This window comes from Eptesicus fuscus, chromosome 5 (assembly GCF_027574615.1).
Source record: "Eptesicus fuscus isolate TK198812 chromosome 5, DD_ASM_mEF_20220401, whole genome shotgun sequence".
Lineage (NCBI taxonomy): Eukaryota > Metazoa > Chordata > Mammalia > Chiroptera > Vespertilionidae > Eptesicus > Eptesicus fuscus.
Genome location: NC_072477.1, coordinates 86,051,934 through 86,068,563, shown reverse-complemented (window position 1 = coordinate 86,068,563; position 16,630 = coordinate 86,051,934). Strand labels below are relative to the sequence as shown.

The 16,630-nt window shown below is 37.7% G+C and overlaps 1 protein-coding gene across 1 annotated transcript in view; it reads right to left on the bottom strand.

Annotated features, from left to right (window-relative positions):
• Positions 1-16,630, bottom strand: part of AKAP6 (A-kinase anchoring protein 6) — a 370,843-nt gene that overhangs the window by 120,173 nt on the left and 234,040 nt on the right. The window contains exon 7 of the mRNA XM_008157188.3: positions 13,399-13,547. Within this exon, the coding sequence (XP_008155410.2) occupies positions 13,399-13,547 (149 nt within the window). The remainder of the gene's footprint in view (positions 1-13,398; positions 13,548-16,630) is intronic.

Sequence of the window (16,630 nt, the reverse complement as noted above, 5' to 3'; positions counted from 1 at the left end):
GAATATAACAAGCACTGGGTTTAAGAGCCTGAACACTGATCTTAAAGCAAGCTTTTTTTTTTTTCTTGCTTTACCAGAAAAGCATGTGTCTTATAAAAATTATCAGTCAGTAAGAGAAAATAAGGACCTGGAGATTATTATGCTAAGTGAAACAAGCCAGTTAGAGAAAGACAAATATCACATGGTCTCACTTATATGTGGAATCTAATGAACAAAATAAACTGACAAACAAAATAGGTCCAGAGGTATGGATGCATGGGACAGAACAACAGATCTGTTATTCTGAAAATTTAGACCTTGGGGGGTAGGGGAGGACGGGGACAGGAAGAGATTAACCCAAGAATATATATGCATATATGCATTGCCCATGGACACAGACAATTAGTATGGGGAAGGCCTGGGGTGGGGTGGGGGTTGGGTGGAGGGGAACAAAAAGGGAGAAAATGGGAGACATCTGTAATACCATCAACAATTTTTTAAAAAGCCTGGTTCGTCTTCCATATGTGGATGATACAAAAAGAAACTTTGATTATGACTAAACAATTCAAGGGCAAAGGATGAATTTCTTTTTCCATCCCTAGTGCTCACCATAGTACCTGGAGAATAATGATGACTGAACATAGATAATGAATCCAAAATCCTTTAGTAGGGCAAGAATGACTTCAGAGGAGCCAGTATGTGAAAGAGATGATAGTCTCTCATTCCCAAATGCCAATATCAAAACAACAAGTGCACCATTGACAGGATCCTTCACTCATTCTGAAGGTGAGATTTCGCCTTCAGTTTATGATAATGGCACATTTGCTTACTTAGAATGATTAGATGCAGTAGATTCTCAGTTAGTCTGAGTTGCCTTCACATTCCTTTCACATCCTCCTCTCTTCTCTAGTGAAAATTAAAGAAGATTTAGAAATAGATTTTAAACAAGTGAAAAAATATTCACGGGATGATAAAATGTTCAGAACAATAGAAAATTTTTTCACTGTCTCTTTTCCATGTCTTTATATCCATTTAGCTGCTCCCTCCTATTACTCTCCTTACAGAACAAAAGCCATTTCTTCTTATTAAATGCACTTCAGGCTCCTTCTCAGATAGTCTACACTGGAGACCTGCAAATGGTGAATAAACCCAACACAGATCCTATAATCATTCTTTTCCACTTGAGTCTATCTTCATCCTAGCTGAGAATATGTAGGCTTGAGTTTGTTGGATACAGTAAATGCTTTGGTTCCGTGATTTTGTTTCACTAGAGTAGAATCAGCACCGGTGTTTTCCAAACAACAAATTCTCATAAGTCCAAATACTAAAGACAAGAACATTTTTTAAAGCATTTGTGCCTGATTTCAGATTCTTGACCAAGCATTCATTCACAGCTTAGAAAAGACCTGACAGTTTTTCAAATGCAGTGAAATATAATGTATACATTTATAGCAAATCTGCAGTTAATTACTAGAATTTCTTTGTTGGTTCTTTTGAAACCTTCTGAAATGACTACAACTTCATGTGCTAATTATATCAGAAAAATTCTTACACAAGAGTGATTTGCTTTCTTATGTTTACATTACCTGCAAAGGTATGCTAAGTGTTTCTCAAGTGATTTTATAAAAGACAATGTCTTCCAGGAAAAGTGACAGCTACTATAAAAAGCAGCAAAAAAGATCATAGATGAGTGACTGTATCAAGGGTATCATGAAACTAGTTAACAGTTCTATATCCCTTGGAAGAATATGCCGATTCTATCAGCTGAATTCCAACTAGGTTTTTTGCTTGAATTTCTGGTGACTCTAGGATCTCTTTTAAGAAGGGAGAAAGGAGATTGAAATTGTGGCAATAGCTCAGAATCTTATAAGGGATATGACAGTGGGAACTAGTCTTTTGGAGGGATTTTCCTCTTAAAATTTCTTTGTAATTGTGCTGGGGTTTATGTCAACTCATTCACTCAAATATATAATCTCCTTCATGTTAAAATGTCTCAAAACATACCTTTCACTACTCTATGAATATATTATGTTCTCTACAAAATTGTACAAAGCAAACTCATATTTACTCTATGAAAGTGTTATAAAGCAAACACATCACACAAAAAAATGTATTCTTTTGCATACTTCTCCTTTAAATTGCCATATACCTGAAGGGTTCACAATAAAAGAGTTGGACATTCTCTTGTGGGTATAATATTCCCATTTTAGGAGGTTTAAAAGCTTAATCATGTTATGAGGAGAAAAATCTTTTAACTCAAAGTCAGTTTTTGTTAAGACAAACATAAAATTATAATGTATATATTCCATAGTCTTATATAGTTTAATAGAGACAAGAACAAAGCTATGGAAAAATCAGTGTGTAAATTTTCTCATGTTCATTTCTAAGATTGGGTCAACTACTGTGGGTAATTGCCAAAAGTATTTCCCAACATCTTGTCTACCATTTTCTCTACCTTTTCAAGGTTAAAAAAAATTCTAGGTCCTTTCACCACAGAAATAAAATATTAACAAGCTTATTTAGTATCATTTTTTTCTGCATATTGGATAGCAATATATTATTTGTGAGGCTGGTTTAGTTTAAGAAATAATCCTTTATCTAAACCCCAATGGGAGCTATGTGTGACTAGCTAAGTATTTGAATACATAAATGCATTCAGCCTTTGGTATTTAAAGTGAGCATCATTAACTGAACATTTCAACTTAAACTTTGCTTAAAAGATAAAGTTTCACCCAAGTGAAATCAATGGGAGGTGTGTGTGAATATATGAGGTTTCAGCTTGGCCCACTAAGGAATTTTCACTAAAGGAGACAATCAAATGAAGAAATCATCAAAATAGAGCAATTATTGGTTAAAGAAAAGATAATATTAAAAAGTCGTGGCAGGTTGTGTTTTTTTTTAACCTAAGGCCCAGTAATACATATTTTGGAACATTTAAGGATGCATCTTTTGTATGCTTAATGGTTCATTTCATACCAACACATCCAAAAACACAAGACCGGTTCCTGAAATACCAGCTTGTCTATACTGGGACTTCTATCAAATGATCCAATTTTCCTAGCTTCTTTAGCATATTGATTCTTTCCTCAAATATTCACTAAGTAGTCACTGTTCACAGTATTTGCTCAAGGAAGTTTGCCTCTGGTTTTCAAAAACGACACTAAAGGAAGTGGTAACAAAATCTTGTAAAAATATAGTTTAATAATTTTACCAAAGTGAAATACTAACAATAGATCAGAATTTCCCATCATTCTCTACTCCATGTGGCATGTAAGCACAGAAGGGAAATACAATAGTGGCACCTTGCTCAATCATCATATCATTAAAGAATAAAATTTAGCTTTCCAGACGTGGACTCGGATATGCACAGTTGCATGTAAAATCCCTTTCCACTCTAAACATATTAAAGTGTGGACACTAATTTATTATTTTGAATGAAAATTCATGAGCGACTTCCTCATGAGAAAAACAGGCTGCCTTTGCCATTAATAAATAAAAAGGAATATGGAGTTCTCTCTAGCAGTAATTTTGTCAGTTCTCATATATACCCACATACATGTGAAAATGTCTAAGAAAAATAAAATCAACCCTACAAATGTGTTAATGACTGGCCCCACTTTCTAATGAACCCGTGGACCATCTGTTCATAAACATTTGTTATTGAAATAAAAGTCATAAATCAAAAAAATTCTAACCTCCAAGACTAGCCATAAAATTAGAAATATCAATGTTGATTCCTGAACGTATTTAGAGGATTCTGTTAGGCTGTCAGGGACTCAAAACACTTGTCTAAATTTTCAGGTATTAAGCTGGATTAAGTTCTAGCCAAAGTACTGGAAACCTCAAGAATTGAAAATAGGTAGTGGTTCTAACACAAATGGAGAAACTGTACTTCAGAAGACAAAGAGCTATGTTTGAAAACAAAACAAAACGAAACGTAACCTGCCTATGACATTGTCGGTGTTCAAGGTGACTGGGTCCAGACTTGCTATTGACACACTAGTGCGGGTTGGGCAGCTCACTCTTTGTAAAAGGACTCCTACCTAAATCCCGCTGGTTTTCAACGACTTAATAGGCAATAGAGAATCTTGACCCTCAGGGTTAGGACAGAAGGTAAGTAACCTGGAAATAATTCCTGCTGCCCAACCCCTAACAAAAGCCTGGTAACAGAATTAATATGGAGACCTCTCCCCCAAGATGACTTTGTCTGTCTCACCCATCGATGCTGACCCTGCCCAGAGAGCACTATGCTCAGACTCTAAGGTTTTATTACTTGTAGAAATGCTCTTACTGAATTATGTTTTAACATCCCTTCTGCAGCCTACATAAAATAATGCCTTGGGAATTGGGTTTGTCTTATAGGGATATAGTGTCACAAATGCCAGTCTTCTCTTTAAAGAACTACAAGAGAAATTCCTCTTAGGACTCAATGGCATTGGAAGCTGACCTCCCACCAATATGTATTACTTTAATCTTGGGTGTGGAAAGTTTAGAGCCAAAGATAGTATTCTTGAGGATATGCATAGAATATGGGTTGCTTTCTTACATATATTTTACTCTTGCCTAACTTCAGTCATAATTTATTCCATTTTATTGTAAATATTTTTGTAATTTGATTCAAATTCTTTGTAAATGAGATGGGGAAATTAATAAATAAATAGATTTTAAAGAAAAGAGTTAAGCTCTGTACATTAAAAACTGCCCTCCCCTGCTGGCCTGGTCACCCCTAACTGCCCTCCCTTGCCAGCCTGGTCACCCCCAACTGCCCTCCCCTGCAGGCCTGGTCTCCCCAAACTGCCCTCCCCTACAGGCCTGGTCCCCCTCTACTGCTCTCCCCTGCTGGCCTGATCATCCACAACTGCCCTCCCCTGCCGGCCATCTTGTGGTGGCCATCTTTGACCATATGGGGGTGGCCATCTTGTGTGTTGGAGTGATGGTCAATTTGCATATTACCTCTTTGTTATATAGGATAATACTCCATTGTATTTATATATGACAATATCTTTATTCATCTATCAATAAAAATTTGGGTTGTTTCCATATTTGGTTGTTGTAAATAATGTTGCAATGAACATGGGGGTGCATATATCATTTCAAGTTAGTGTTTTTGTTTCCTTCAGATAAATACCCCAAAGTGAAATTGCTGGATCAAATGGCAATTCTTTTTTAAATTTTCTGAGGAACCTCTATACTATTTTCTATAGTAACTGCATGACTTTATATCCCCACCAACATTGGACATGGATTACTTTCCTCTACATCCTCACCAACACTTGTTATTTCTAGTCATTTTGATAATAAGTATTCTAACAGGTGTGAGGTGATATCTCATTGTGGTTTTGATTTGCATTTCCCTGATGATCTGTGACATTGAGCATCTTTTCATGTATGTATTGGCTATCTCTATGTCTCCTTTGGAAAAATCTCTGTTTAGATCTTCTGCACATTTTTAAGTGGAAATGTTTGTTTTTCTGCTATATAAATTCTTTAGATATTTTGGATATTAGCTCATCAGATATATGATTTGCACATATTTTATTTCATTTAGTAGGTTGTTTTTCATTTTGTTGATTGTTTCCTTTGCTATGCAGAAGCATTTTAGTATAATGTAGTCCCACTTATTTACTTTTGCTTTTTTTGCTTTTGTTCTTGGTGTTAGTTTCAAAAAATCATCACCAAGACCTATGTTGAGGAGCTTACTGCCTATGTTTTCTTCTAGAAGTTTTACAGTTTCAGGTCTTCTGTTCAATTTTTTAATCAATTTTGAGTTGATCTTTTTATGGTGTAAGAGAGTCATAACGTTTTATTGTTTCACGTGTATCTGTCCAATTTCCAACACTAGTTATTGAAGAGACTATGCTTTCCCACTGTATATTCTTGACTCCTTGGTCATCAATTAATTGACCATATATGCATGGGTTTATTTCTGGTCTCTCTATTCTGTTCCATTGATTTATGTTTCTGTATTTATGCCATACTGTTTTAATTACTATAGCTTTGTAATACAGTTTAAAATCAGGAAGAGCAATGCCTCCAAATTTGTTCATTTTTTACAAGACTACCTTGGCTATTCAGGTTTTTGTGTTTCTCTACACATTTTAAGATTATTTGTCCTATTTCTTTGAAAAAAATGTCATTATAATTTTGATAGCAATTTCATTGAATCTATAGATTCCTTTGGATAATATAAACATTTTAACAATATTAATCCTTCTAATCCATGAGCATGGAATACTTTCCATTTATTTGTGATTTATTCAATTTATTTCATTAATGCCTTGTAGTTTTCAACATACAGGTCTTTCACCTCTTTGGGTAAATTTATTCCTAGTAATTTTATTCTTTATGATGCAATTATTAATAAGATTACTTTCTTTAATTTTTTCTGACAGCTCACTGATAGTGTATAGAAACACACATTTTTGTGTGTAGTTATTTTGTATTTTGCAACCTCAGTGAATATGCTTATTAGTTCTAAAAGTTTTTTTATGAAGTCTTTAGAGTTTTCTATATATAATATCATGTCATCTGAAAATAGTGCCAGTTTTATTTTTTCTTTTCCAATTTAGATACCTTTTATTTCTTTTTCTTCACCAACTGCTTGGCTAGAACTTTCTATACTGTGTTGAATAGAAATGACAAGAGTGGGCATCTTGTCTTGTTCCTGATGTTGGAGAAAAAGCTTTTAGCCTTTCACCATTGAGTGTGATGTTGAGTGTGTTGTCATATATGGCCATTATTATGTTGAGAGATGTTCCTTCTGCAGCCACTTGTTGAAACTTTTTATCATAAATGGATTTTGAAGTTTGTCAAATGCTTTTTCTGCATCTTTTGATATGATCATATAATTTCTATCCTTTGTTTTGTTAGTATTATACATCGCATTGACTGATTTGTGAATGTTGAACCATCCTTACATTCTTGAAATAAATTTCACTTGATCATAGTATATGAATCTTTTAATATATTATGGAATTTTATTTGCTAACTAGAGGCCCAGTGCACGAATTTGTGCACAGGTGGGGTCCCTCAGCCTGGCCTGCACCCTCTTGCAATCCGGGACCCCTTCGGGGATGTCAGACTGCCGGTTTCGGCCCGATCTCCACAGGCCAGGCCAAGGGACCTCACTGGTGCATGAATCCATGCACCAGGCCTCTAGTATGCATATAAGTTCTTTGGTTAATCTCTTCCCATCCTCCCCCCTCCCCCTTTCCCTCTGAGATTCATCAGTCTGTTCCATGTTTCCATGCCTGTGCATTGAGCATCTGCCCCCTGGTGGTCAGTGCTCATCATAGCTACTGGTTGAACAGTTGAAAGTCGCTTAGGCTTTTATACATAGAGATGCTAGAGGCCCGGTGCACAAAATTCATACACTGGGGGAGGTGGATCCCTCAGCCTGGCCTGAGCCCTCTCGCAGTCTGGGAACCCTTGGGGGATGTCCACCAGCTGGCTTAGGCCCTAGTGGGCCTAGCCAGTGGGTGGACATCCCTCTCACAGTACAGGAGCCTTCGCTCCTTACCACCTGCCTGCTTGCTGCTCCTTACCACTCAGCTCGCTGCTCCTGCCACCACCGCTGTGCTCACCAGCTATGAGCCTGGCTTCTGGCTGAGTGATGCTCCCCCTGTGGGAGCACACTGACCACCAGGGGGAGCTCCTGCATTGAGCACCTGCCCCCTGGTGGTCACTGCGTGTCATAGCAACCGGTCGTTCTGCCGTTTGGTCAATTTGCATATTAGGTTTTTATTATATAGGATTTTGCATGTATGTTTATTAGGGATATTAGCCTGTAATTTTATTTTATTTTTGCATCCTAGTCTTGTTTTGGTGTCAGGGTAATGCTGGCCTCATAAAATAAGTTTGAAAGAATTCCCTCCTGTCCTATTTTTTGGAAGAGCTTGAGAAGGATTGGTATTAATTCTTCTTCACTGGTAGAATTCACTAGTGAAGCCATCTGGTCCTAGACTTACTGTTTTGAAGGTTTTTGATTACTGATTCAATATCCTTACTAGTAATTGGTCTGTTCAGATTTTCTACTTTTCTTTAAACATTCTTAAAGATAATTTTATGTCCACCTGAGAGGGGCGAAGAGACTACCAAAAGGTAAGCTCCTACTTCTCTGAGCCTCTGCTACCTATAGTCACCATACTGCCCTTATTGCTGGTTGAGAAGCCCATAACATCGGAGACCTGCTTCCTGGGCATTTCCACTCGGATGTTCCACAGACCATCAAAAGGACTACATGTAGCTTCTTTCCCCTTCAGTTCCTCCTATGACTTCCCCATCTCAGTGAATGACATGTCCATCTGCCAGAGTGCATAAGCCTGAAACATTTTAAAATACTGGTGACCACTCTGGTGACCAAGTCTTATCAGTTCAACTTCCTTCTTTCAGTTTCCACTGCTGCTATCTTAACTCGGGTCCTATTTCTCACTTGGATGACTAGAATAGCCTATTAAAGAAGCACTGTGTAGTCTTGTCCTTGCCAAGCTATTCTCCACACTGCTGCCAGAACATTGTTTAAAAACTGCCAATCTAGTCATGCTGGGTATCCATTAGTGGTTCCAGCTGTTTGTACACCCTGCCTCCTCTGTGAGAAACATTCTTATTGTCACTTCTGACCCTGAGCCAGTCTCGGTGAGACTTCTCCTGGAAGGCTTTCCTGATTTACATACATCTGTCACCCTTAGTCTCCCATTGTCTCTACATCACCAGTGCCTACTTCAGCCAGCACTTAATAGTAGAGCCCAATAAATATTAAATGTTGAATGACACCAAAGTCGGTTGAATCCAAAGCCTCCTCTATTCTTTCTCCTCCTTGAACCAGAAAATGCAGTATCATTCCCCTCATCCAATGTTAATTGATTTTTTTCAGGCTTTAGTTTCTAATTCAGTTTTCACATTCTCCATAAATTTCTTTTAAAAAAAGTTTCTACAGTTGACATATAATATATTAGTTTCAGATGTATAACCCACTGATTGAACATTAAATAACGTATTAATTAATTACCTCGATAAATCTAACACCATACATAGTTGTTACAATATTATTGGCTAAATTCCCTATGCTATACTTTATATTCCCTCCATGACTGTCTGTATCCTTCTCCATTCATTTCCAACCTAAAATCTCTAAGACTAAAGCAGTGTTTCTCAAACTGGATCTGAATGACTTGTTAAACGACATTGTACCCCATACATTCCAATTTAGTAGATCTGGAGTGGGGCCCAGAATTGGCATTTCTAACAAATTCACAGGAGATATTGATGCTGCTGGTCCAGAAACTATATTTTGAAAACCACTAGAGCAATGGCTCACAGCTGGAAGTAAGCATTAGGACATAATCATATCTTGGCCCACTCTACCTACTGAATCCGAATTTTCATTGGGTTGGGTAGACAGGCATTTTTTCAGCTTAAAGGCTCCACAGGTGATCCTGATGCACTATCCTGGTTAAGAACCATGAATTCAATGATTAACTCCAGGGTCTGGACTTCCCCTTCTTCCCAAGCCTTACTTTTCACACCCCTTCCAACTTTCAACCCTGCTCTCCAGTCATATGGAAAAGCAGGCAGTCTGATGATTCCAGACCTCTGCTCTCTCTCTCTCTGAGCCCTGGATTAGTCTTAGTTATTCATTCATGCATCCATTCATTCACTGAGCCCGAGCACTTGCCAGGCACTGCACCAGACTCAGAGCAGTGTGGTAAACACAAAAGACACAGCTCTATCTCATGGAGACAACCCCATTGCTCTGAGCTCCCCATCTCTCTCATTGCTTCCCCTCTCTCTTATTGCATAGACAAATACTGGCTTACCATGCACTGCACTGTCTTGTGAGACTGTAAATTTCATGAAAGCAGAGACTGTGGTCTGTCTTTGTAGATGCTCAATAAACGTTTATTCACATTAAACGGAAAAGCTCTGCCCCTGACCTTGCCCTCTTTCAAAATTCATCTCCAGAGTCCTCTGTATGTGATGTCTTTCCTGACCTGCCCTGACTCACTCCCATCAGTCAGAACAGCTCTGCCTTCCCTGAGCCCCACCCTTTAACCTCATGCAGATTTTAACTCATCTTTTATTCCATATTGTTTCTAGATCTGGCTCCTCCTACCAAACTCTGGGCCTCTCAAGATCAGGAACCATTTTATTTTGCCTTTTAATTTCTATACTTCATATAGCAGTGACATAATACTATTTGCCAAATCAATGATGAAGTCAATTTTGTTTTCACTGAAGCCTACTTTGCTATGTTTTGCTATGTGTGTGCCAAACTTCCTTGTGGCTTTAATGAAATATTCTTAAGATTCTTTGCAGTTCTCCATAGTAGGAAGATACCATAATTTAAATTTCATAAAGTATGGGATATGCACAACATGGAATTTAAGGGAAAAATGTTTATCAATGGTCAGAATAAAATCCTTCAGAGAGAGGGCAAAGCATGACTTGTGGATTGCCCACTGCATTCTGACCCAGGTTTCTGAGTCGCTCCATCTTACACCATCATCCTGGACAAGCCAGTCACCCAGCCATTTTGCCTCCCAGTTCCATCATTTATAAGCTGAATAAAAGACATGGTTTGTCATCTACATGAAGTCTAGCAAGTGGGATGCCAATTAATGAATTCAAAAGAATCTTTGAAATTCATGTAAAAAGTGAATTTTTTTGCAGTAGAAAGAGGTGTTGGGAAAAAAGAGGGTTATACTTTACAAAATATATAAAACGTAGGTGTTCTTAACACACTCTGCTCAGGGCATCATGCCATGAACATAGTAGGTCTTCAATGTATATTTCTTGAATGAAAGAAACCAATCCCATCTATAAATGCTTTCATTTAAATTGGCAGGAATCGAAAAGCACCAACCGGCTCTCGGATAAAAACTTGTTGGGTGACTCAGACATTGCATACCCCCCGGAAGCCACAGTTTCCCATTCGCAATGCTGGAGCCAGTGCCGAATGTCCCCCACAGGCAAACACACTCTGTGACTAACGCTTACATAGCCTCACAAGCATTTGGGGAAATCTTCCAGCCAAACCTATTCATGGCTGCTAAACACACAGTTCGTAGTTGTGCACCTGGACACACACCTGTCTGTCAAGCCGGAGTGGAAAATTCATTTCTAAATGACATTTTGGTTGTGTAAAATTCTTAGAAACTTAAGATCATTATTCTATCGAGCAGAGCATCTGAGTCCTCCATTGGGTAGCCTAGTACATTTTTCAACTACGTACTCTTTTTAGCATGGGTGTAGACACGGGAAGGAAATAAAAAATATATGAATTGTACCACCAACTTAATTTTCTCTTCAGTAGATGGGATATCTGCATATGGAATGAAGACCCTAAAAGCCCACACTATTCCCACAATTGCTTATCGGAAACAATGATCAGTCTATGCAACAAAAGAAAAAGTTAATGAAGTTTGTGTGTCATGGAGCAGATAATTTTACAAGGCTATGTTCTTAAGGTTTCGGAATTAAGGATTTGACTGTGGGAGCAAAGAGTCTTGGGGGCAGAACAACCCAGATAACCTCACCCACATGCATTGCTCACACAATGCTTTCCTGTATGTAAACAGAAAGTAGAAAATAGTATATGGTTTTTGTCCTTAGTATTAAATAGCTGCTTTTTCTTCAGCACACTCTTAAATTTCTGCACAATGCACAGCCTTCAGTACCCCAAGGAGCACAGACAAAAGGTATCAGGCAAGTTCACCTACTCCCACGTCCCTGAACAATGCTTGTTGTTAACTAAGCAATTCCCAGGGCAGATTTATGATTTGTGGAACCCGGAGTAAGCACTCAGGTTGGGTTCTTGGAATCTGAGGTCAGAAGCACGTGGTGCCCATTCAGTCTCCAGGGCTTTAGAAAACATGAAAATGTGACCTAAAGTTTGTGCTTGCGTGTACACCAGAGATAGTTTAGGCATTTAGGGAAATTAAAGCACATTAAGGCCTCAAAACAGCTTGTTGTTTATGCTCCAAGTTTTAACCTTTTCTTTCTTATTTACTTCTATGCTTTTCTTCCTGTGAATACATGTCTACTGAATTACATGAATAATCAAATATATATGTAACATGTCTATGGATAAAAGAAATCCTGACAGAGCAACAAAATATATAGAAAAGTAAATTTAAAAATTTATTTCTCAATTCTTAAACAGGGTTATAACTTTGATCCTTTTCTGTGTTCTTAGACCCTGGATTATAGCACAAGACAGAATATGTAGTGAGCATACTTAATTTAATCCCAAAATTTTATATGGGGATGTAAAGTCCAATAAAAACTTTAAGTACTTAAAAGATAAATGCAAACAAGTACATAAAAAGATTTCTTTTCTTTTTAGGGAATATTTTAGCTAGAGTTACACCTCATAGGGTAATAAGATGCTATTAATATGTAACAGACTTCGGGGAACAGTGTCTCTCCTTAGTTGTCTGGCTCAAGTATAAAAGTAAAATAGGTTACTGTTTCCATTTTTATGAGTATAATTATTATCAAGTCATTAAAACTATGAAATAATTAAATTTCATTACTACTCTTTTACTGTTTAATTTTTACCTACTAAATATTAGAATTAAGCTAGAAGAGACAAAAAAGAAAAAAATAAATATATTTATACACAATGTTTGCAAACTTTAGAGCCATTGGAAATATCTGAATGCATGATAATTATTCAGAAGATGGATAGTTAATATAATGTAAATACAGCCATATGTCTCAGGCCAAATAAAACTGCCCATGGGTTACTGATGGTGCTGGGTCCTTTCACTCACCCTAGACAATTCAGATGCTAGTCTATTATTCCAGTTGACTTTACATGAAGCAAACCGGCTAGCCATGGTCTCTAAACAATTATTAAATACCTACATATTTCAAGAAAATTATGTTCTACAGAGGTTCTGGTGTTTAAAAAATCTGTAGACAAACTTTAAAAGAATGGTTAAGTTTAAAAAGGGGAAATACACTGAAAAATAAATTCATAAAGAAAAACCACCAATACTATAGGCACGATATAGGCACACAAATACTGGTAAAATCACAAGGCTGTTTTTAAATAAATCATAACAAAGTGAGGAAGTTCTGGATTAGGTGACAGAGGCTGGTAAAATCCAGTCTTCAATTCTGTGGATGTTGACTTAATGCAGACTCATCACTATTATGAAGAAAGAAAAAAAAATGGAATGCAGACTCATCACTATTATGAAGAAAGAAAAAAAAAATGGAGTTTATCCCTTTTAGATCCCAGGCCATTTCTGTATAGAAAGGGAAACACCTCTCAAGGCACGAATGAAAAAGAACATAAATGCCTACCTACTCTAGTGAGCTGCTTCTTATCTGTTACCTCACGCCTTCCAGTGCAAACTCACCGGAAAAGTGGAGATTAGTGAGGATAAAACAACACAAAGAATAGTTCCCTACCCTGCGCCTCCCACTGCATGAACTTTTGACATATCAGCAAACTCTTCCTTTCTCTTGCTGCCGCTGGTGTACTGCTCGCTGTACAGCTTGAGGGACATCTGCTCAACAGCATCTCTTTGTGCTTCCAGGTAGCATAGCTGAACCTCGGCCTAGAGAGAGAAACAAAGAGGAATTGCTGTTTTAATCCAGAAGGAATGCATCTCAAGTGAGGTGTAACAACTCAAAGAATGGGAATTGTTCATATCATTATACTGCTCCTTTCCAGGTTGGGTTTAATGGGATCAGCTGGGCATATTCCAGAATTATATTTTAGATCTGAATCTTATAAGTTCCTCCTTAAAGTAGGACCTGAATAAATGAACTCTCAGAAGACTCGGTAAATATCACAAAATATCCCTGAGATCATAATACTGTATGATGAGACTTTACATAAAAATTCTGTGAAATTCCTTAAGAATATTCTTCCTCCTATTGCCACATATGTAACATTTGTTTTTTTAAAGACCCCCCTCTAACCCATACATTTGCATGGACACATATTCTGAATGCTTCTCATTATCTTTCCTGAGGAGAATAAAAAAATCCTAGTACTAATTCTAATACATCTTCAATAATGATGACAGACTTCCTTTATTACATTTTTTTGTTCTCTGTATTATTGTCTTAATAATTTTAAAATAGAGGGAATTGTGTTTTTGCCTATGTGCAGGTTTGAACTGTTAAATCTCTTATAGTTATGTGGGCTCGCTGCAGTAAGGAGAGGTAGTAAGTTCACCATGCTGTTTTCTATCAAACTGAGGACAAAAGAATGCTGAATAATATTTGGCATGACAATGTATTAAATAGATGCTTTATTTATTTCAGCTGTTGTGATCTCTGTGGCTGCAGGGTTCCCTGGTACACCAGATGAGACTGGGAATGAGGTGTTCTCAGTGGCATGCTTGCCCCTGCGTGCATGCATGGCAAAAGGGGGGAGGCAATGCTGAGTTCATGTGCTCTGCAGACCAGAGGAACTCTTCATTTTCTTTTGACACACTTTACTAAATCCAAGAACATCCACTGACATTTCTGATAAGCCTTAAAACTGCTACTTCTTTATATTTTAACTAGAGGCCCAGTGCACGAATTTGTGCACAGGTGGGGTCCCTCAGCCTGGCCAGTGATCAGGGCAGATTGGGGCCATCTTGCCCAGTCCCTATTGGGGCGATCAGGGCCGGCCAGCCAGGGAAAAGGACCATGGGAGGTTGGCTGGCCGAGGGGAGTGACTAGGTGAGGTTGGCCAAGCCAGGAGGAGGGATTATGGGAGGTTGGCTGTGGGATTGCACTGACTACCAGGGGGCAGCTCCTGTGTTGAGCGTCTGCCCCCTGGTGGTCAATGAACATCATAGCGACTGGTCGACCAGTCGTTGGGTTGTTGGGTCACTAGAAAAACAGTTCTGGGTCGGCTATTGGGTAGTTGCCAGAATTCTGTAATATGTAAGAAAGGTCAAGTCAGACACAACCTTCTCTTTGTGTCCAGAGCCAATCACCACCTTTTGCCTAGTCTCTAGTTTTATAAAAGCTGGGAGTAGAGGGGAGTGTTATTATTAAGTGTCAACTTCTTAAAAGTGCAACTCAGGACTCAGTAAAGGAAATGGGGAGCATGTGAAATCTAAGATATCAATCCATTCTAGAGTTCCTACGTTGTTGCTTTCCATAAGCAGTTAATCATTACTGCTCTGGACTGCCAAGGAAGAACTTTTGAAAAATACTAAAATTACTTTATTCACATAATTGAAGTTTCAGAAATCAGTTAAGAAGTTCATGTGAACTTGCCCAAACTAATTGGCTTGAATAAGAATAGATCCATAAGAATTATGTCAAACACTATAAACAAAAGATAATGTTTTATGGAGCATATTTAGTTTGGAGGAGAAGGGTGTGGCTGGTGAGAAGACACAAAGGAATTTAGCACCTTTATTAAGGATGACAAATAATGGCATTATAAACAAGTCTCAACCAAGAGACATGCAGATATCATAGAACTTGGAGGAATAATACCTAGAGACCTAAGAATGGTTTTTAAAGGGCGGGGGGGGGGGGGGGGGGAGGTATAAAATTGAATATAGGAAGTCAATGATTAGAAAAAAACAATAAAACATAGCTCTCAAAAGAGCACACACCATATTATGTGAATAAATAAATATGAGATAACTGAGAGATGTTGAACAATAGCCAAAGAGCTTAAAAGCAATAATTTTCCCGAATGCCATCCCCACTCGACTCCTCCCCTCATCAAAGCTATTGGGATAATGAGGAGGTTGTCCCACACCACGAATTCTATTGGGAACCCCATGAGAATAATGATTCTGCACCATAAGGTGCCAAGGGGCATGTCTGATTCTGAGAGGTTCCTGTTCGTTTTTAACCATCCTATGGTGACAAGCTTGTTCTGGGTAATGATCTCACAAATGAGTGTTACTGGTCACAAAAAGGATCATAAAGAGGGATGTTGACTTAATGCAGACTCATAACTATTATGAAAAAATAATTGGAGTTTATCCCTTTTAGATCCCAGGCCATTTCTGTATAGAAAGGAAAACCTCTCTCATATAACAAGGATACATGGAAAGGACTTCAGAGAACAATGCTTAAAGCAACTTGAAAGATAATTAGTCACCCAACAAAAATGATTGAAATGTTGCAATCTAAGGCTTTTATTGCACAATATCTCACTGGCACTTGACATAAAAAAAAAACAAAACTTCCCGGCACAAGAAGGAGATGAATTAGATGGCCCAAATCTTTCCTATCCATCTCTATTTCTATCTCTGCTTTCAGTGATTCATTCCTAAACATGATGATAAAGATAGAACCAAAGTAGCTGCTTCTGCTAAGGTTGAATAACTTTGCAGTTTAAATATCTCTGTAAGCTGGCTTCACTTTTCTTCATACTATATCTTAGTCCAAATGTAAATTTTTAGGTGGAAGATGTGAAGAAAATGAAGTTCTTACAAAAATAACATTGAATCTTTGATTAAAATAATTTTATTTATTAGCATTTATGATAACAGTGGATAATACCTTTAAAAGTTAATATATTTTACAAATGAAAACTTAGCCTGATTAAATAATATTACTGATGTGTAACCAACAAGATTTGGCAACTTACTCATTAAGAAAAATAAGAAGGAACAAGAGGGAAGACCCACCTCACATTTCCTGGGAGTAGGAGTATAAAAAGAGCAATGCT